The sequence below is a fragment of the Rousettus aegyptiacus genome, unplaced genomic scaffold, assembly GCF_014176215.1.
Source record: "Rousettus aegyptiacus isolate mRouAeg1 unplaced genomic scaffold, mRouAeg1.p scaffold_m13_p_5, whole genome shotgun sequence".
Taxonomy (NCBI): Eukaryota; Metazoa; Chordata; class Mammalia; order Chiroptera; family Pteropodidae; genus Rousettus; species Rousettus aegyptiacus.
In genome coordinates, this window is record NW_023416308.1 from 37,241,487 (window position 1) to 37,264,378 (window position 22,892).

The window sequence follows — 22,892 nt, forward strand, 5'->3', positions numbered from 1 at the left end:
TCTGACAGTTGCCTTTCAACTCCTCTACTGGCTGGGAAACTTTGTTGCCATGGCAATGTCACTCTTATCTCCTGATTTCTCCCCTGCTCCCTGGAAGGCAGAGGTAAATAAAATACATCTTCCTCTCCTCTCATACCTCACACAAACTACTCAGAGCTCTCACAGAAAGTGAGAATCAGGGTCCCAGAGGTCCTTTATAAATGATTTCCATTTCTACTGAGTGGGGCATCCTTCATAGGGGATGAAAGTGCAATTCCCAGATATTAGGAAATCCCCAGGCCATGGCTGCTGTGGAAATTATAATTCAGTTTCACTGGACTCATTTTGGATCACTTCAATTCAGGTGAGCATCTACTGAGCAATTCTTTTTGCCAGGACTAAATAGGTGTGACCCCTGCTCTCAAAGAGTTTCTGATCCAGTGAGGGAGAGGAACCTGGACATTTAGAACAGAAGGCACAGGTTCACCAAACCCTGGAGGCCAGATGTTTATAGAACCCTGAACTTCCTATTTTTTGGAACAGTCATGTGGTGCATGTACATACATTAACTAACATCTCTGGTGGGACTTAAGGCAAAAGCCAATACTCAAATAAGTTCATGCTTATATTCAGATATTCACATATTATAAATTGCTTCACAGTTGTCTTTGTAGATCAGATTTTGCCACCAAATGACAGATTAAAACCATCCAGTTTTAGAGCTTTTTGGATTCGGGTGTTGGGAATATATTCTATAAGAATTTATTTTTTAGGAAACCTAACATAATGAACCAGCTTGGAGAAGAAGCTAGCCAGGAATTCAGAGAGAAAGGAAGCTGACCATCTCTTAGATAGCTCTAGCACAGAGGTGACTGAGCCACAGTGTGATGTGAATAGAGGAACTGAGAAGCGTCTTCTTGCCTAGGGGCAAGATCTGAGCTGGGGACTAGAAGATCAGTAGGAGTACGCCAGGCAGAAGGACAAGAACAGGCCTAGATCATGGCAGTTTTGGGGGGTGCTAATGGCCTCCTTCTCAGAAATGTGTTTTTAAATGAATAAAAGATAAGATGACCAGAGAAGAGAGTAATATGGAAATGCAGCTAAAATATTTTAATAGTGATATATCAAATTATATGCTTCTTTATTAATATATTAAATAGCCAAGCCTAGTATCAGGTCTTACTATTAGTGTAGTTTTGAAGTAATATAATAAATATAAATTATATTTCAAGATACCTATAGCACTGTAATGTTATATGAAAAGTCAGTTCAACTAATGTGGGCTTTTATAATGTCTTCCAATCATTTTTCAGTGCATAACTATTTTCCATATTTGCCTTCATAATTTCATATCCTGCTTCCTCTTAATTTTGTTAAATAAATATTTTAATACTTTCTAAAAATTTGAACAAAATTTTTATTATGCAAAAGTTGTCACATAATTGGATATTACTTTCCTTTGTACACCATTATTATTACTTTTCACAGAAAGGCTATTTCTCAACTTCTCTTCAGATGACGACAAGCACTAATGTCCTGATTTTAACAACAAAGTAGTAAAAATGCCTCAGTATTTAAGTTGAAAGCAGTACATTGGTACATGCCTCTTACACTTAGTTATCAGGAATGTCTTTTTATTCAAAAATGCAAAATAAAGTACCAGTAGGCATGGACAATGACAACAGTAAACCATTATATATTCTCAGCTGAAACCAGTATCTAACGGTTATAATGATCTCCTTAAACATCAGCCAGTCTTCAGTCTTTTTTCAACTGACTTCTCTGAGGTTATAGGTGAGGAGCATTGCCATGAGAGCTTCCTCAGGCAGTTCTCATTAATAATGATAAAGCATGATTCTAGGAATTAGAACATGCCACTTCCCAGTCTACCCATTTCAGGGTCTTTCTCTTATTAGGATTTTCTGTGACTACAACTTCTGCTTTAAACAATAGATATGCCACTCCAGCAGCATTCAGTAAAACATTTCTTATAACCCTAGTTGTATCAATGCTTCCTTTTCCCACTATATACACAAAATCTCCAAATATAGCATCAAAACCATCTTCTGAGGAATTTTGTGTATTGCTCAACTATCAACAGTCCCTCAACACCTGCATTCTTAGAAATGGCCATTGCAGGAATTTTGAGTGTTTTCTTAATAATTTTTATACCAATTTTTGACCTTCATTAGCTGGCATTAATTAGTCCAAGGCTGGGATACACCATAGCAGGGCACAACCTCCTCCCAGATGATGCCTCCTTCAAAAGAAGCTTGTGTAGCTTTGAGGGTATTTCTTACCCTGTCCTTCTTTTCATTCACTTCAATATCACTTGTTCCACAAACTTTTATCAGTTACTCCATCTGAGAGTTTTACCAGATGTTCATTTAGTTTTTCTTTTTTATATTCATGAGTTGTGTTTTCTAACTGCTCGGTGGTTTCTTGAATATGTTTTTTGATTTGAGCCTTGTCACCTTTTCTTTTCAAGAGCATGGCATCATCATAGGTCACAATGACCTCTCCAACTTTTCCTAAGTCTGAGACTGAATACATTCAAGATTTAGAGTCAATGTTTATTTTCTAAACACTTCACCATCAGTAGCAATTGCTATGTCTTTCAGCTGGTTCTTTCTACTGTCACCAAAATCTGGAACTTTGTCTGCTACAGCTGGAAGACCAACTTTTAGCTTATTCAAAATGAGAACTTCTCTATTAACATCTTTAGCAAGGATGACTAAGGGCTTATGATGAGCAGTAGCAATTTCAAGAGCAGGTACACTGAATTGGACACTAGCAATTTTCTTTTCACAAAGTAGAACATAGGCTTCTTGGAATTCATATTTCTAAACTTTAGTTATATTAATAAAGTATGGAGAAATATAATCTTAATCAAACTTCATGCTTTCAATAATTTCTAATTTAATTTTAGTGTTTTTCTATTCTTTACTGTGATGGCACCCTTGCTTCCAAACTTCTTCATTGCATCAGAAATGATGTTGCCAATTTCTTTGTCTCCATTTGCAGAAATCATAGTAAACTGAGCAATTTCCTAAGGGGTTATCACAAGTTTAGACTGCTTCTTAAGTTCAGCAATTATAGCATCAACAGCGAACATCACATGTCCCCTGATTTCCACTGGAGCAGCACCTTTGCTAATCTCAAAGCCTTTTCAAAGCATGCCAGTACAGTAGCAGTTGTGATGCTACCCCTAGCCTCTTTATTTGTATTAGTGGCAACATCCTGAACAAGTTTAGTGCCGATATTTTTATATATATATATATCTTTTAAGTCAATGAACTTTGCAGGGGTCACGTCATCTTTTGTTACTTCAGAACCCCCAACTCTTTTCAATAATCACTGTTCTTCCCTTTGGCCCCATAATTAATGGCTGAAACATTGGCTAAAAGGTCTGCATCTTGCAACATTAAGGCTCAGGTATCTACACCAACTTTTACATCTTTGACATAAGCTCAAGTGAGATGAGGAGCCAGTGCCCTGGACACTGGCCTAATCTGGTGAAGGACTTCATGTAATCAAAGCATTTTTGCAGAGCAGCAGCAGGGCAGGTGAGAAGTAAAGCAGGACATTAGCAGCAAGTGAGGGACAGAATGCAGGGCACATATGGCAATCCTATTATAAACTGTTTTTAAGCATTTTAAATGCCTAAATAATACTCTCTCTCTCTCTCTCTCTCTCTCTCTCTCTCTCTCTCTCTCTCTCTCTCTATATATATATATATATATATATATATATATATACATATTACCTACACTTTAGATAACTATCCCCTTATGACTAGACATTTAGTTTATTTTCAATTTACATGGAAGGTGTTGAGCAGACTTCATTGTGGTTCAATAACTATCAATTGAGCATATAACTCCGAGCCAGGCCCTGCCTTAGGTATGGAGGATGCAAAGATAAATATGACAAGCTTTCTGCCCTGCCAGAGCACACGAATTTATACTTTAAGATTATAATGTGTCTCATAGTTTGGAGAAGAGATTGGAAATGAAGAATCCTTGAGACAGAGACCCTTAAGGAGATAGGCAGTAAAAGGGGCTAACCTGGAACAGCGACAGTGGGAATTTGAAGGAGAGGACAGCAGGGCAAAAAAGTCAAGACCTGGCCCCTCATTGGTATAGCAAATGAATAAATTCAGTGAGGGAAGGTGAGGAAGAGTCAAGGGTGACTCGTTTTGAGCTTGCGGAGCTAAGGGGAGTGAAGTACAGTGGTTGAGAACTTGGCCTTTGGTGCCAAATGGATCTCCAAGTTCAAGCCTAGCTCCACCATATTATTTATATAATATTGAACAAGTTACTGAAATTTTATGAACCTCAGTTTCCCAATCTGTAAAATGGGGATAATAATGAATCTTCTTCCTAGAAGTATGAAGATCAAGTCAGATTATGTATGGAAAGTATATAGCAAATATGATATAGTGGGCATAATAATAAGAGTTACATTGCATGTCAGTACCATTCTAAGCATTTTATATGAACTAACTCACTTTAATTCTCACAGCAACATCATAAGAGAGGTGCTATTAGTATTCTGTTTCTAGAGTTAAGGAAGCATACTGGTCCAGAGAGGCTCAGTAACTTGCTCATGTTCTCACATCCAGTAAGTGACAAAGCCAAGACTCAAACTCAGACAGTCTTGCCTCAAAGTCCATGCTCTTAATGATCGTGCTTTCTGTCTCTCTGCTGTAGACATATTTATTGAGTGAGCAATACCAGAGGGAAGTCTCTGTGGTGACATCTGACAGGTGTTGATTGGAACTTCATTTTGCAACTCAGGTCAGAGTATAGGGTCACTTGTCCAGAGATAGGAGTGGAGGCCACAGGCAAGGGAGAGATTGCCCAGGGAGAGTAGACATAGATAAAATCTAAATTTAGCAGGCAGGAAAAGGAAGAGGAGCTAGTAAAGAAAGTGAAAAGGAGTGATCAGAGAAGTAAATGAGAATTAGGATTGAAAGGTATTGTGAAATTATAAAGAACAATGCAGTCATCATCATCAAATACTGCATAAAGAGAGGTCATTGGTGACCTTGGGAGAGAAAATTCACTAGAATGAGATGGGGTGGGGACCACAACTGTAAGAGGTCAAGAAGAGATGGGAGAAATGGCTGCAAGGAGTAGGACAGACAAAGTAGGTGGCTGTGAGATTGCAGAATAGACACTGGATAGGGTCAACAGACTTGAACTCCAGTGCTGGCTCTGAACTTTACTAGGCATATGACTTTGGGAGAATCACTGAACATCTCTAGGATGCTATTTCCTAATTGGTAAGATCAGGAACTAAGACCCAACCCCTTTGGCTGCTCTAGAAATTTGATAGCTGATGAACTTAGAGCATCTAGCAAGCATGAGAGTTAAGTTGGCTGAGATGACATGAGATAACTTACATGGAAATATCTTGAACATTGAAGAACATTCTTTATATGTAAAGCCTGGTCGTTCCACTAGGGATTGTTCTATCACTTAGTACTGATGTGTCTCCCTCAGGCACCATTGTCACCAGCCCCTTGGTTAGCTGAGATCTGTGATGTTGCAGAATCCTTGTCTGAGCTGTAGGCTGAGAGAAGACCCTGAAGATCTGTCCTTCACATAGTGAAGTTCAATGCTGGGAATTGAACCCTGGTGCTACACCTGTGCCCTATTATGGTCATTGCTTGGCTATGTGGCTGATGGTTAGGACTCTAGTCTAGGAGAAATAGCATCCAGATTGCAGGTGTGGCTTCGCAGCTGACTCAACAAGGGCTTGCTCCCTTAACCTCAGTTTACTGGCTTGGGAAATGGCTCTGCCTGACTTTGATGTGAGTTGAAGGAAAATGTGTGCAGAATCAAGCTCTGAGTTTTGCAAAGAAGGATATCTTGTAGTGTAACGGGAAACCTCAGTGCGTATTCTGAGGGTTGGCTCCCTTGTTCTGATTTACAATGTGTGTCCTGAGAATTATCTCATATTCTCTGTTTATTTTCTCCTTTATCTCCTGTATTTCCTTTCTCAGTTTATACCATTTTAAAATCTTAGGTTCTCTCCTTCTCTTCTGATTTACATGTCCCATCCATCTACTCATTCACTCAGTGAATATGAACTAGGAATCTACTAGTGCTAAAAAAACATTGTGATGGACACTGAGGAAATTAAAAGTGGGAATTTGGAAACAATATGGCTCAGTTCCTGTCCTTAAAGGGTTTGAAATCTAATGAGGGGAGAAAGAAACCTAACAGCAAAATGAAATAGACACATTAATACAGAGGCACAAACAAAGGCCTTGGAAGCCCTGGGGAGGGAATCCAGAAAGGTCATAAGAGAAGACAGCGCTTGAGGTACTCCTTGACAGGTGAATGAGTGTCTACAGTAGAGATGGAAAAGGCACCTACCCCTTGGGGAGGCATAAGGTCATGCATCCTATTGGTTGGTCAAGAAAGCACCTGACGCACTCAGGGAAGTAAGTGTGCCAGGCTCAGGACAAGGTGAATGGAGGGTGGCCTTGAGATGTGAGACCCCTTTCTGCCTCTCTCTATCTCTGCCTTTCATTTTCTCTTTCTTCTTCTGCTATCCTGCTCCCTTTAACTTCAGCTATGTCTACTTTCGTCTCTCACTTCTCTTCATCTCTCTGCTTGTCTGTCTCTCTTCCTCCCCAGACCCTATTTATATTTTGGGGGACTAACAGATTGCATGTTGGGTAGCCTTTCTTAGAGTTGGGCCCTCAACTCCTGTAGCAGCCATGCCTGGGCTCCCAACACTGCAGGATGGAATCTTCATGTCTCCTCCATTTGCTTGTGTCCTTCGAGGATAGCCCAGACAACTTATACACCCCATTGGTTATGGCCATATGTCGTTATAAACTCATTTAATACCATTCATAAACTCCAATAAAACTGTCCTGGAACACAGTAGTCTAGAGGAGGGGAGCCACTGGGTTTCAAAGTGTGGGAGAGGGGACGGGGGCAGAGGTGGGTGGAAAGTGAGTGGCAGTGAGTGTAGTTGGAGGACTCGGAGGCTGAAGCCCAAGCAGAGCAGCTATCCCACACCCCACCTGATGAGTGCCTTGTTTCTTTTCCTGCTCTCCATGCTCTGCCCCTGCTGCTGGCTGCAGTGTGTCAGATCCTCCCCAAGGGGGTAGTCGCTGTCCTGGGACCATCCTCCAGCCCGGCCTCCAGCTCCATTATCAGCAATATCTGTGGGGAGAAGGAGGTGAGTTCTGGGGCAGGTTGGGGGACTATCTGCAGGCTGGAAGCCTTTGCCTAAAGGTGTCATGGATTCTTGAGGGCTGGAAGAGCCCATTAAATCCTGGTTGATGCCACTAATAACAAGAACATTAACACAAATCAAAGAAGCGGTCCTTTCCTGGACATGTACTTTTTCAAGATTGTTTGGATGGAGGGGACTCAGAGGAGAGATTTCACAATAGGATTTTCAAGCTGTGCTCCTTTGAGTCATAGGATCCTGTGGGGGTGGTAGGGAGCGTGGTCTTGATGGGCAGAGGGAAAGACTGGGGTCAGTGGTGGTCTAGGGGAAGCCAAGCACAGAAGTCTAAACTCCACGTGACCAGCTCCATGGTTATCTGTTTAGATATTGGTATTCTGAGGAAGGCCTTTTGGAGGAAGGCGTCATTAAACTTGATTGGTAAAATAAAGTTTCAAAAACCTCTGCTTTATAAGTTCTCTAGAAAAGAGATTTTTTTTTTTTTACTTTTTTCCTCATTCACCAAATCCAGTATTTACCTCTCCAAATGTTAAATTCTTCCTTGGGTGCCCACCTCTTGCTGGGATCTCTCTGATTTCAAAGTGTTGAGTCCACATCCTCGAGTTGTAGTTACATGGGAGATAAAGATGGTCAAGTTGAGTTTCTGACTAATAGCTAGCTCTCTATTTCATCAACTCTGTCTTTTGTTTTCCTCTAGAGAAAACAAATTAGAAAGTTCAGAGATTCTGTCTCTTGCAAGAATCTTTCTTAGTGTTTCCTGAATTCATTCACTCCTTCTCCTTCAAGTATATCCCCTGGATACAGCAACAAAGTGACCCCTTATCCTCTTTCTGCCTTCAAGGGCCTTCTAGCCAGGTCTTTTAGGAAGATGCCTAGCCTAGTAGCGACGAGCATGAGGCCAGAAGCTGGAGAGGAGCAAGGCAGAGAGACATGAGATAGAAAGATTAATTTTATACCCGTAGGGTCCTGGAGACTCAGCCTTCCAGAAGCTTGTAAAGCCTTGGGAGGATCTTGTTCTTACAAATAGGAAAGGACACCCACTGCAGGACAGACATGTCATTAGCCAGCTACCCTTGTAGAGGCAGCAAAGTAGCATATAGGCCTCTACCTAATCTAGGCCCTCTGAAACATACTCTCTTTGATGCCATGACTTCTTTTATGATCAGAGGGCTAGATGAATCCCTGAGGCTTTGGACAGAATGTTTATTTTCCCTATTTCATTAGCCCACTCTCGGAATTGTTACCCATACATTAAAGTGCCGTGTAGTCCTAGTTGCAGTCCCATGGTTGGTCTTGCTCTCCCAGTGCCAGGAACTGCCCTATAGTCTAAGCCCTGGAACCTTCTTGCCATAGGCCAGGTCCATGCAGACAAATCCTCTTCCTCCATCCTCTCAGATGTCCTGAAAGTTGACTCTTAAGCCAGGCCAGGCCAAAATAAAGGAGCTTCTCTCTCACTGTAGTCTCCTCTAGCATCTAACAGGCCTTGGCTCCAGGAAGTTCGATCTCATGTTTTATTTAAATCTTTCTTGTCATGCTCCAAGTAACAGATTACACCTGTGGCTGGTTGTTATTAAAGATCACAGCAATAGCTGTGATCTTTACCAAGTGAGGCTGCCAAGACTTCAACTCCCTATTTTCTCTTTTGTGCTCTTGACTTTCTTTTCTCCTTTCTCCTTCCTCCCCTTTGTATTTTCCTCACTGTGCTTTACAGTCATTCCTCCAACCCCCACTCCAGAATGGCACCTCAGGAGGTTCAGTGGATATTTTATCTTATTTAATACATCCCTGACCCCTGTTTGACATTTCAGGCCAGAGGTGGAGACCGATTTGCAACCATCTTCCTCATCCTACCACCCCAGATGGTCCCTGAGCTGTTAACCAGCCAGATAGGTTGCGCTGCCCAGAGAATGGCCAGATAGTTACCCCTTCTTCATCTAGTCATGTTTCTTTCAGAGTAACCTTTTCCTGTCTCTTCAGGTTCCATATTTCTTTTAATATTTTATGAGGCTGAACTAACTGCCTTACACTGATTTCCCTCAGCTCCAGGGAAAAGAAATGGAGTTCTCACCAAGGAGTTCATTCCTGTAAGTGGTGCTAATGTCTTCATAGTCCTGTGGCTGGCCACTTTCTGCCATGCTGCCCTCTCCTCCATTCTGCTCACCTCTCCTTACCTCTCCTTCTTCAACATACCTCCATAATGACTTCCTAGGATGCATTTGCAATTGCAAATCAATAATGGATTGATCTTTCTCCTAGGGAGAAAATCACCATGATTGGCCTGGAGCATCCCTGCCTGGCCCATCAGAGCAGCTGGCTGCTTGCCCAGTAGCCTTCAGAATGGCAGGCTATGCTGGATATTTCTCACCAATTTCCTGTCTTGGGGAGGCCCCTCAGCCCTCAGCCCCTGCACATATGCCTCCAAGAGTTTTTTTGGGAGCTCCTACATTTTGGGAGAAAGGGGGAAGAGAAGGTGAAAAGGCATTGCCTGAACACTTACTAAATGTTAGGTACTGAGCTATTTCACCCTTCACACACAAGATCTCATTTTATCCTTCCTAAGCTCCAAGAAGCACCTATTTATTATCACTATTTTAATGAAGCTCAGATAGGTCCAGCAGTTTGCCCCAAATCACACAGCAGAACTTGGATGCAAACCCAAGTCTAAAAACCATTTGTTCTTCACTTTCCTGAGTCTTTTTCCCAATCCATCTCTAGGATCCATGGATTCAAGGGTATCTCTAAAGTTACATTCTAAAGGATGGGGTGAGTTAGCTGTTAATGGAACCCTGTAGATTGGATGTCTGTGCAGGGAGGCCCTTGGTCAAATCTGTAAGAGATGCTCAAATGTGTAAGCCAGCCAACCTGGCCACCCTGCCCCTGCCCAGCTTTCTCCTCCATCATGCTCCTTTGTGATCTTTTTATCCTTTCAAGTTGTATTTGTTTCTTGTAGACTCTCCCCAAGTCTATACTTTGCAGTCCCTATTGGAGATATCAGTAGCCCCTTTCTATGGTTGAAGGGCTAACCCTAGTTGAATTCAGAGATCTCCCTAGTTTCTGCCAAATCTTTACCCTCCCCTCATTCTATCTCAGAGGAGCTCCCCAGTTTACGGCTAATAACTTCTCTCAAAAGCTTAAAACAATGAGATAGTAGACTCCTACAGAGACCATGTCAGTATTTCCCAGACTCTAGGCCAGTTTAGGCAAAGAAAATTTCTACAGTCATTTTTGAACAATGCATTCTAGGAGCCAAACAACTAACCATCAGAAAGTTTTTCCTTCGGTCTACCTTCAATCTTACTTGCTTTAACATCAATCTAAATTTATGTTTGCTGCAATTTGGCACTGGTCCTAAGGGAGGATGAAGGTTGAGGTTTCAGCCCCAACTCCGAGACACAAAATGGCCTTCAGCTCTCCTGGCTCTAGGTACGAGGGATGAAGAAGAAAGAATAAAATCAAGGTAGATGTCAGCTCATTACATTTTAACTTTCTTATTACCTACCCAGTAGCCTAAGCAGCCGATAAAGCAACCATCACAGCCTGTTAATATCAATTCCCAGGAGAAGAGAAGCAGAAGGCAGGGGCAGTACCCTTCTGGAAAGGTCAATAATAGACACATAGGGAAGCCGACACTGTCCTAATGGAGCCTAATCAGGTATTTATTTACCTGGCTCCATTCAGAAGCTATCTAGGTATTTTTTCTTTTCAGCCCGTGAGGCTTCCTTCTCATATATGTATTTAAGGAGGAACCCATCACAGGTTTTCACCTAGGAAGTTTGCTGGGAGCTCATTTATTCACCTATTGACTAGACTGGGCTGATGGCTTTCTCTCTTAGTACCAAGGCAATATTTTTCTCTTTCTGCTATCTCTGCTCTGATTTATTAACTACAAATAAAATATTTTAAGGATTATGATGTCAATGAAATGGGCAGTTCCTCTGAGAATAAAGACCTATTCTTTTACTTTCTCAGGGCCACAGACCCCGGTTTTAAGTTCCACAGTACATTTACACAGTCTGAAGGTCTTCCTGTCTTAAGCATTGTCAGGGATGTCATCTTGTCTTCTCTCCTATGGAGTAGGTGCCCTGAGTACTGTAAGCTCCATTTCCCACCAGAGGGTGGCAAAAGTCTTACATAAAAGAATTCACCCTCCACAGCCTTGCTTCACACCTTTCTTTCTTTCTTTCTTTCTCTTTCTTTAGGGTTGGGGAGGGAGTGAGGGAGGGAGGGAGGGAGGGGAGAGTGAGAGCGAGGGAGAGAGCGAGAGAGATCTCGCATTCTTATCGAGTGGTCCTGCCATCTCTTCGTACCTCCTTCCTTCCTTCCTTCCTTCCTTCCTTCCTTCCTTCCTTCCTTCCTTCTTTCTTTCCTTCTTCACTCATTCTGGATCCTCCCTGCTGTTTATTTTTGCTCCTCTTTCCAGGTCCCTCATTTCAAAGTGGCCCCAGAGGAGTTTGTCAAGTTCCAGTTCCAGAGATTCACAACCCTGAACCTCCACCCTAGCAACACAGATATCAGCGTGGCTGTAGCTGGGATCCTGAACTTCTTCAACTGCACCACTGCCTGTCTCATTTGTGCCAAAGCAGAATGTAAGTTTCTGGGAGCTGGCACCACCCCCAGACAGTCTGGGCTTGTTGATTTCAACTCGACTGATGTGCCTCTGGCTGGAAATATGCCAGGAAGAAGGGGACTCTCTCAGATTATGGGAAAGATAGCCAAAGGGTTCTGTCATTCCTATATATGCTTGGCTGTTTATCTGTGTGTATGCACACATACATGCATGTGTGAGAGAGCGAGAAGTCCAGCAGAATTTCCTAGACATGGGCGGAACAGAGAGAACTGGGTTACAAGGAGATTGGCCAACCTCCAAGCCTTTTTGCATCTGCAAACTCAATCCCCACATTTTCAGCCTCATTGTTAAGGAGTAACAAAGAGAGAGAGGGGGAAATATAAGATTGGATGCATTTCCATTTGATGGGTTGAAGAGCTTCGTCTCGAGAGCAGGTTTTGCTGATGGAACAAGATCCAAGGTCGAGTCCGATAAAGTATTTTCTTACAAATGCACATTTTGGACATGTGTTTCTCTGACTCTCAGACAATTTGTGACATAAATTTAGTGCTTATGAGATAAAGCTAATTTAAGTAGGCACTTTCCAGAAAACCTGTGCATCCGTGTGTTCCTAGTGATAGCTGCACTTCTACATGTGGTCAGGCAGGTGTTGGCCACTGCCTGTCACTGAGGGCCAGTGCCAGAGCCCCAGGCATCTGTGTCTTCTGCAGTTTACCTATACAGGTCTTACCCTGCAAATCTAGGTGGGCTGCACTGGCAGAGGTGTGCCGTTTCCTTCAGGGCTTCTTTCAACGGCTGCTCAAAACTGCTCTGCATACTTCCTCTACCCTGGAATCCTGACAGCATCTATAAACAAATGCCCCCTTCCTGTCAAGGGTCAGAACAGCCTTTTTTGCCATGCCTTTGCACCTGTGGACTCCACATGTGCATTCATTCATTTACTCAACACAGGGTGATGATTTCTCTGGGCTACAAGAGAAACAAAAGTAACCGAGTCCTAACTACTTGTTGGAATTCCCCATTTTAAAGTAAAATAAAATTTAAAATCTAGTTTCACAGTCTCACCAGCCACATTTCAAGTACTCAATTGCCACATGTGGACAGCACAGATATAGACCATTTCCATTATTGCAGAAAGTTTTATTGGACAGCACTGTTTTGATGATAACTGTTTTATGAACAAGAATTTTGTGTGCCCCCCCCCGCCCAAATAAGAGCGAATTGTTAGATAACACTTTGTTCTGTTTCCCCCTTGTGGAGATTCACAGGGCTCAGTAGCATGGACACTGAATTGTCCTATTGCCAAAATGACCATTTTACCTATTCATCTTCCAGATAGGTTTGACCATTAGCCCAAAAGGTTGTTGATCTGAGAGCCCGTAGAATGCTAGTATTTGACGGAACGTGGTTGGGAAACATTGCAGGTAGCCTTCTTCATGCAGGATCATCGCACTGTTAAATAATTCAACAGAATGAAGGATTCTCCCCTGGAAATTTCTGTCACAACCCATATAGGCAGGACTGAACTGGTGTATCCCATGCACACACTGAGAATGTTGGGAGACAAAGGACAGGCTGCAGATATCTTCAGGCCAAGATTCTCCTGCAGTCTTCCTCAGTACTGGGTACAGTATCTCAGCAACTGATAAAAAATTCTTTTTTGTATTTAGCCACAGTCCCTCTTGCTATTACTCTGAGCTCCATTTCCTCTGTGTCAGCTCTTCCCGGGCTTTGGGAAGTAAATTGCTCAGATATTTATTAAACATCTGCAATGCACTAGATTCTGTTGCCTCCTAGCCCAGGGCTCTTTCCATTAGAATTATGATATTCCTTGACATTCAAGATTCTTTACATATTGTAAAGCACTCTCACTTATGTTTTGCCATTTTGCCTCCTTCTCCCCAGTCATTTTAGAGCCAGTCTTGGATCTATTAAGGGACTTGCCTAAGGTCACACAGCTGGTACATAGCAGAGTTAAGACTAACTCGGGGCCTTTGACTCTGAGCCAGGCCTTCCTCCTCTACAACTTCTCCCACCCTCCTGGTCTTCACAAGTAGTCTTAGAGCAGTGGCTTAAGGCAGGCCCTGCCTGGCAGGTACAGTATCCTTTGAAGGACAGAGATCTCTCTGGAGCAATGTGTCCTTTGCTCCCTTAAACAGAGTGTGAGGGATGGCTAAGCAGAGACACAGTCCTGGAAAGGAGGAGCCTGCCCAAGAACCAGAGAGGCCAGCCCACAGCTCAAGTGGGACTCATCAAACCAGGAATCGCCGCCTCTACTTGGAGAGCTCATCCACTGAGGCTGCTAAATGGCTTACCCCACCCACTAGGGCCCAGGGAAGGAAGGTGGGGTAGAGAAGTTCAAGGACAAAAAGGATGAAAATATAATCAAAGGATTAAGAAATGAGGGACTGAAGGAAAATTCAGCTCAGAGCTTGGGAGGAGACACCCTTCTATCTTCCTTATTAATTCAGGGATGAGAGACACTGCAAGTCAAATTAGGAACAGGAATTTAATTCTGTTTTCCAGTAGTCAAAATTAGGCATGATGGAGATCATTCCGTGGGGAATCATATCACTTACTCTCCTTTTTCCCCAAATTAATTTTTTAATAAGCTAGTTTGGAAACAAGTAGAGTTGTATTATAGATTACATTATTCTTATTTAATAGGAAACATATAAGAACACCTGCAAGTGCCTAGTTTTCATAAGGCTAGGGGGAGATAGATGTGGTGAGGAACCTGGGCATGGCTGTCCTGGTTATCCCCACAGAGCCCAGGGGAGTTTGCTGTTTGGGGTTGTCCAAGGAGAGTTGGGAGTTCCCACTACAGCTCCTAAGACCCCTTTGGTGTGATCGCCCACCCCTGCCATGGAGCCCCCTTTTGAAACTCTTCAGGATGGACCCAGAGCCTTTAATTCCTTGGGGTCACAAGTATAATACGGTGTATCTATTCCTAGCACCTTTGTGCATAGTTTAAATCATCTTTACTTTATGTTTGCTTCGATGTTTCTAAGTATTTTAATATCCTTTTTGTGGCTATATGTCCTGTGCCCCTACACCTTCTGCCAGTTATTTACTACCTGTGTGATGATCTCAGGGAAGTGACTGAGGCACTCTCTAGTTTCATGCAGTGTCATCTAAAAAATGGTAACCAATGGTTTCTAGATGGGACAATTTTATCTTCCTCCCAGAATGGCTGAGGGAGTTAAATAGGGTAACACACACAAAGCATAACACAGTGTCCATACCTAGGGAATAAGTGGTACACAGGAGATTCCTTTCCTTCCTTCTTTGAATCTCTTTGAACAAGGCCAATTCAAGGCCTAGAGCAGAGTGATCAGAGTTTGGCTCTGTCCTTATACCATGCTTGTGTTCACTAATCTTGGTCCATGTTGTTGGAGAGGAGCAGACTCTGATTTTCAGGGGAGGAAGTGCAGATGAAGAGAAATGCAGAATGGTGCAGTAAAAAGAGAACCATCTCTAGTGTTGCTCCACTGCTCATGAGTTGGGTGGTATTCAACAGGTCACTCTACCTCTTTGAGCTTTAGCTCCTTTGTAAAGTGGGGACAATAATGCCTTGCAGGGTAATTGAGTAGAAGGTATCTGGACCCAGAACATAATACACATTGAGTTACTCTTCTTTTTTTTGCAACCCTGTTTGTACCCGAAGGGTGTGGAGGTTGGGAGCATAGGGAATAATATCCAGTGCCTAGGTGAGAGTAATTGGGGCAGTATGTGCCTTCTCCATGTTGTCCCCAGGAGGTACTGTAGGAGGCCTTTTGCTCATAGTGATATTAGACAAAATTAACATTTATTGAGTAGTTATTATGTGCCAAACACTCTACGAAGGATTCTAAATTACCTCATTTAAACCTCAGAATAACCATTTAAGATGGACTCTATAAACATTCTCATTATATGAAAAGAGAGATTAAGTTCATTTTCAAGGTTATATGATTCTTCTCAGCACCTCTTCCTGTCTCTCTGAACACTGTGGAAGAGATAGATGCAAGGGACCATCTTTTCCTATTTTATGGGAGGACTGAGGCTTAACCATGCCAATTCAAGTGGTGAATCAGAGGCCTTAACTTGAAATCAGGATTTGGATCCTGGCCTCCCAAGTTTTCTAGCTCTATGGTCTCAGTCACTATCTCTCTCCTACCTCAGTGCTTTGATGTCTACCCATATAGGTATAATTTAATATACATAATATAATATGGGTATAATAGTGATAATACCTGCCTCCTAGGGTACTTGTGGGGGTTAAGTCAATTATATTTGAAGGAGCTTAAGACACACTAAAGGCAGTTCTCTGGGCAGGGACACCAGCCAGACCCCAGTAGCTGAAGTTCAAGCTGGAAATAAACACCTTTAATTTAGGAGACCTATGTGAGTGCAGAGGCCATGTTCTTCTCATGGCCATTTTTGCCATAAGAGAAGGTGACAGCCTTGATGGCCAAGCAAAGCACAGATTGTCTTCCTTTGAGCACGAAGCCTCAGCCTGCTCCCTCACCCCATCTCTGTCTCCTTCTCTGGCCCCTGTGGTCTGGCTCTCCCTGCTTGTTATGGGGCCAAGGTACAGGATGGGACAAAACCAAGAAGCAAGTGAAATATGTTGTTCAAGCATTTGAACTTATTTTGTACCCCTTCCCCACTGGCAACACTTTGGACCCTCAACCCTTTCTTTCGGTCAGCATCTGTTTCGTGGAACAGATCTGAAAACCATACACTCTGGGGCATGCATGCCTTGTAGGCAGAGGGGCACTCTACACACTGGTGAACTCTTGTTCCCTCACTAAACCCTCACCACAGTCCTCTGAGGTTAGCAGTATGTCAGCTGCTTCCCAAAAGATGGGAATACTAGCATTTTACAGAACCAAAGCCTGCAGCCAAGGGAATGAACCAGCAGAGAGGAAGGGATACCATTTGGAATAGGTGTGTATTCTTATTTGGTACAGGGGTTCTCTGTGTCCCCTGAAGACCCTTCAATTACGTATTTGTGTTCTTGTTCTATGGCCCAGTCCAAACCATGGTGTGCTTTTCACAGCCTTTCCATCCTCCTCCTATCCTCTTGGCCCCCTGCCATCCATTTTCAAAAGCAAGTCTCCTTCCTTCTTCCCAGAACAGCTGGCTTGCTGAGCCTTTCATCCATCCATCCTGTTGCATCTTGAGTGAGACTAATAGTTTCCTAGGTTCCTTGCAGCTGTGGACTATGCCTAGACCTTCTACTGGGCCAGGGGTCTTGCAGGACAGGAGGGTTGTGGTGGAGGTGGAGGGGAAGCTGGGAAGAGAGCAGCTTTTAACCCCTCTGGTGGCAGCTGGCTTTGGCAAATCCCATAGTTTCATTAAACAGATAGAGATGAGGAAAATGACAATTGGAAAATGTCAAATTGCATAGACAAATTCCTAATATTCTTAATGTAACAAAACTACACTTTCCTGCAAATTTCCTTCATTGCCTAGAACAATAATGCTAAAAAAAAAAAAGTATCCTCTTCTGATTCATAGAATTAGAGAATCTGTGTGCTGGAAAGATGTCAACATTCTTCAGTTCAACTTTTCATCCACTGATTTACCCCTGGACAGCTGTCCTTAAGAGGGGATTCAGTCATTCTTTGACTACCGCCAGTGTTGGGGAAATCATCACCTCATGATGAAGCCCGTTACATTTTAGATATATTGAACAGAGGTTCTTCTTTACACTGAGCTAAATCTGTCTCCCCGTGACTTCCTCCATTCATTGTTTCTGGGTGTAGTTCTTGAGGCTGCCAAGAGCAAGTCTGTTTCATGACAGCCCTTCCCACTCTTCCCAAGCCAGGCATCCCATTCTTTCAGCTGCCCTTCAGATAATATATTTGTTCCCCACCTGGCACTGCTGCTCCCTTGAACTGTTAGGATGTAGAGTCATTTTCTTGCCCTCCACAGTCTCTAGTTCAGTCCACCAGGAAGCACTGTGCACCATGCCTCACATTGAGGATGTGCAGAGAAGTTTGAATGGGATTGCTACCCAACACGGTGAAATACTTAATGTTTTGTGTGTGTGTGTGTGTGTGTGTTAATATGTATACATATATGCATATTTCACATAGATTGGATAATAAATATTTTAAGAGTTGGGAGATGGAGTGAAGAATGTTTATGATGTGAAAATGTGGGGGAACGGGGTGAATGGAAACCAGATTTGTGAAGCACCTTCTAGGTGACAGACACTGTTCTGCTTACTTGACATCCTCTTACTAACCCTGAAAGGTAGTTATTTTCCTCATTTTCAGATGAGGACACTGAGATGCAGAGGGTAGAGAATTGCCCACACTAACTACCCAGCAGCACTGGAGCTGCGGATCACTGCCAGACATTGTGCTCCTCAGGTGTGGTGTGGGCTGGGGAGAAGGGTAATTGATAGGAGATCCTCGGTGGGGGATGTGGACCTTCCCAGACTCACTGCCCTTCCCCCCTCCCCTGTCTTCACCTTGCATCTCAGCACACAGTGTGCTGGATGAGATGAGCGGATAATGACACTTCTTTTTAAAAGGGAAGCAGTACGGCCATGCTGGGGATTGATTGGAGCAGGATCTCCAGTTTATTTGGCATCTAGGGGGCTTTTCCCCAGGAGCTCAGTGCATCAGCTGATTTTAAACAGTGTGAAGAGTTCCTGGGCCACCTTAGCCAGGCATCTCTGTACTGTCATAATTCTACTATCATTCCCCAGGCTTTCTTGTCTCATCTCACTGAATTTCATTGCTCAGACTGAAGGATCCCAGGGGATTTAGCCTCTTTCCCAACCGGGTTCCAAAGAGTCTCTCTGCTACATGCCAGAACCCATGGGATAACCCCGCTGCCACCTACCTTTACTCACCCCTCCAGTTGCAGTGCTCCCTCTGCCATAACATGCCCAAGCAGATTATTCCTTGAGCCAAGGAGAGAGCTGAGACTCTGGGAGCTCCTTCTGTGTGGCTTCCTTAGGAAGATTTGGCTCCTTGTTATGTCTTTTGGGCTCAGACCTTTGTCCAGGTGGGGATTGTACTTTTCACATCAACAATGAAGAAAGCTTTGATGCAGGACAGGGCAAATCTCCCTGAGTCAGGGGAGACCTAACCCTGCACCAAGAGAAGATGAGGGTCCTTTGGCAGAAAGTGTGCTAAGATTTCAACATACATGCCAAAGTTAGAGGCAAAAGGAAAGTTTATTAGAAAAGGGATGACGCTCCACAGACAGAGTGTCGTCCTCACAGAGGCAGAGAGAGGGACAGTAAAAGGGACTCAGAGAGAGACAATAGAGTTAGAGTAAAGGTGCTGAGAGGGACACTGAGAGGAGTCAAGTGAGACATTGAAAGACAGTGAGAGAGAGATAGATGGGGGCTGAGTGTTCGGGGAATTCCTTTTATATGTCATTCTTTAGTTCCCATTTCCTTTCATATGGACATGCAGTGAAGAAGGGGAAGAGTATAGCACTGAAAAGGTAAGACTATGTAGAGTGAAAGGCCTGCCAGCAGTTCCCAGCCTTTAATCCATAGGTTCCCCGTGGTTTTAGCCACAGGGAATGAATCTTGGTGCCTGTTAGCAATCCCAGCAGAAGTCTTCCTTCCTTCTGCAGGTGTTTTCCTATCCTGGCTGTGGGGCTGATCTGCATATCACAGTCTCTGAATGTGACTTGATTAACGTTTTTAATTCCTCTTCTTTACTTTAGTTTGATGAATATTCTCTCCATTTTATATACAGTACAAAATGTGGCTGCCCCATAGAAAACCAGATTATTTAGGCCATCAAAGAAAATAGAGACATGGTTTGAACTTTTCTATAGACTTAAATAGATGCAAGTCCCTTGACTCTAAGCTCCTGGAGACCAGGATCTGTATCTGATCCATGTTCTCTGCTGGCATCTTGTTGACCCAGTACCTGGCAGTAAGGATGTGTACAATGAGTGTTGGCTGGACTGACTGTAGTCATCCCTCTTTATTCTGCCTCACTGAGTCATGCCTGTTGTTTGAGCTCTAGAGGGGATGCATAAATATGAGGGAAGTAACATTGACACTGTATATTCCAGTTCCCAGTGTGCTTTCACGTAGGATCTCATTGAGTTCTGGCCTGTTGTACCCATTTTACAGATGAAGATGGAGACTCAAAGAGGTTAGATGACTTCTCAAGGTCATACAGCCCCTGGGGGCTGACCCCAGATTTTGAATCCAGATCTGCATCGGGTGTTGGCAGGAAGTGCCCCGGTGCAGCATCAGTGCCACTCTTGATGGAAACAAGTGGAGAGGGGCTGCAAGGGGCAGTGGATCTTCAAGCCAGTGTCGAGGCCCTGTTGGGGATGGAGGAAAAGGCAAAACTGATGCTATGGCTTGCACAACTGGGCTATTTCTGAAGCCGCTTTGTAAATAACAGGCCCTCCCAAAGTTTCCTCCAATCCTACCCCCACAGTCACTGGCTCCCTGGAATGCTCCTCAAACCTCTTGACTGGAGGGTAGATGTTGGCACTACCTTCTCAGAGCTCCTGTCTCCATCATGCAAGGCCCTTGGGCTCCACTCTGCTACCTTCTCCTTGTTAAAACAAAACAAAACAAAACAAAACAAAAACAACCCCCAGTTTAGGCTTTCCTCCCTAAACCCAGAGAAAATGATGCCTCGGGCCTCTCTGGGTTCTATGCCTGCTGCCTGTAACGTGTTTTATCTGAAGAGACGCCTGGTCTCATGGAAAGAGGGTTGTATGAAGATGAGAAAATGGAAATTCTGATCTCAGCTGAGTCTCCGTGTGACCAGGCAAGGCATTATCACATCTTTACGAAAAGAGGGAGGTAATACAATACTCTTCATATCCCCCTCTTTCTCTTATGTTTTGATCTTCAGGGTTCAGGAGGGTCAGTAGCCTAAGCAGGAAGAAGTCTGTGGGTCATATTCAAAATACTGCATTTAATATCTCTTTAGCTAGCCTAGAAACCAGAGCACAGGGACCTTTGCTGGTTAGAAAGCCAAACTTTCCCTCACCATCCACAGTGTGTAGAGCCCATGTCTGGGAGAGTTACTCATCTCCATGCCTCATGTTCTCTGTGCTGTGGGATTATGATGCTTTACAGGATTATTGTAAGGACTTAAATGAGATGAACCATGTAAAATGTTTAGCCTGTTACCTGGAACACAGTAAAGATTTAACAAATGTTACTATTGTCCTTGCTTTTGGGAGCAAATGCCTGTCTCTTTCCATTGGACTTGAGACTACTATATTCCCAGGAGACCCTTCCATCTCCCCCACCCACATACCCTTCTGCTGGTCTGCCTTTTCAAGAGACAAAGCAGAATTAAGATTCTTTTGTCTCAGTGACATCATTCTGAAACCCTTCCTTCCACCAGTGTCCAAGGGAGCAAATAGCAGCAAGGAGGAGGGGAGTCCTTAGCTCTCAGTCCCAGTTTTCCTGCTTTGTTTTAGGCCCACATTATTGCCTGCTGGAGTATAGTTCAAAGTCTGTTCTTTTATAATCATAATAATACCTTGTCTTAATGTAGCCACTATGCTCTGAGGAATTCAAAGGGTTTTGCTAGATCTGTTTTCCGGGCTTTGTGATCTTGAGGGAAATGCTCCCCTACCTTTGCAATGGAAATGAAGGCAGTTACAAAACAAGATGTAGCATTTATAAGAGTTTACCATGTGCAAGGCTCAGGCCTAAGTACTTCATGTATGCCCTGATTTAATCCTCACCACAGCTCTGTGAGCTGACCCCTGTTACTATTTTCAATTTTCAGATGAAGAAACTGAGGCCAAGAGACCCAGCCCCACAAAAAGTTCACACCGTGGCTAAGTTAGGGAAAGAAACCCTGGCCTGGTGGTCTCTGAGCCCAGGTCTGCCTGTGGAGTAGGGCCATGAGAAAGAGTGGAGATTCTCTGGTCTGACTCAGGGGAACAGCAGTCTCTTCTTTAAAGGAGCATTTTTGAAGAAGTTGAGGGAGGCCCCAGGAGCTTAGGAACATTCATTTTTATTGAAGATGGGATAACTGAAGTCCAAAAAGGTTAAGAAACTTGCTCAGGTAAAGATGCACATGCTGAATGAGCACAAGTAGTGGGGTCAAACCCATGACCCGCCTCCAGCCCAGGTCCTCACTTGTCCTGCTTTGGCACCAGTGTCTCCTGAGTGGCACTGTGGACTCTTAAGACCTTCATCCTCTCTTCCCTTCCAGGCCTTTTAAACTTAGAGAAGCTGCTCCGGCAATTCCTTATCTCCAAGGACACACTCTCAGTCCGGATGCTGGATGACACCCGGGACCCCACCCCACTTCTCAAAGAGATTCGAGACGACAAGACAGCCACCATCATCATCCATGCCAATGCCTCCATGTCCCACACCATCCTCCTGAAGGTGGGAGCCAGGCTGGGAGGGGTACTGGTGGGCATGGAACATCCTTCTCCCTCCCTCTGAGAGTACACTTTGTTCCCTTTTGCCTTGGGTGTCTGTCCTCTTGGGCCATGATGGCTGAAGGAGCCCTGGGCTGGACCTGTGAACCCTGATAAACCTTTATGTGCTTAAGTTTCAATGGGCAGCTCCTGAAAGCTGAAAGGAGAAAGCAGGATGATGATGTCATAAAAATATTTAACTCCTGGTACAGCAGGGCAGCCACAAACAGATGCCGGCTAAACCTGGACCCTGCCAAGGCATCTGTGGTGAAGTCCATGGGTTCCTAGGAGGGTCCAAGTTTGTAGGGGTGGTGTATTTGGGTGGCTTGAGGGGGAGGCCGTTTGTCAAACAGTATAGAATTATTTTCATATTTGGACAAGCAGGGCAATCACATCTGTGTGTACTGTTAAATATCAGCCCTGTATGCAATATTTATACATGTACCACAAAGTGCTGCCACATAATTTCCCAATGTAATCCTCTCAGTGACTACATGAGGTAGGTATAATGTCTCCACTTGACAGATGAAGAAACTGAAACTCTGGGAGATTATCATCTCTTTGTTCAAGGCCCAACCTTGTGAGGGTTGGGCCTTGAACAAAGTCTATACCAGTTGTCTCTGACAGCAAAGTGGGTAGTTTCTTATACTCCTCTTCACCGAGAATATAGAGAGAAAAGTGTCAGCCACTGAATCAGAACATACATACATGGAAACTGGAATTCCATGAAGCTTATCCAAGAGAGACAGAG

General features: G+C 43.6%; 1 protein-coding gene across 21 annotated transcripts in view; it reads left to right on the forward strand.

Moving 5' to 3' along the window:
- Positions 1-22,892, forward strand: part of GRIK4 (glutamate ionotropic receptor kainate type subunit 4) — a 444,032-nt gene that overhangs the window by 274,687 nt on the left and 146,453 nt on the right. For all 21 annotated transcript variants that reach the window (XR_004951076.1, XM_036221747.1, XM_036221742.1 and 18 more), the window contains 3 exons: positions 7,085-7,182; positions 11,615-11,780; positions 21,928-22,106. Coding sequence is in view for 20 of the 21 variants with exons in the window: in XM_036221747.1 (XP_036077640.1) it covers positions 7,085-7,182; positions 11,615-11,780; positions 21,928-22,106 (443 nt within the window). In the remaining variant the exon portion in view is untranslated. The remainder of the gene's footprint in view (positions 1-7,084; positions 7,183-11,614; positions 11,781-21,927; positions 22,107-22,892) is intronic.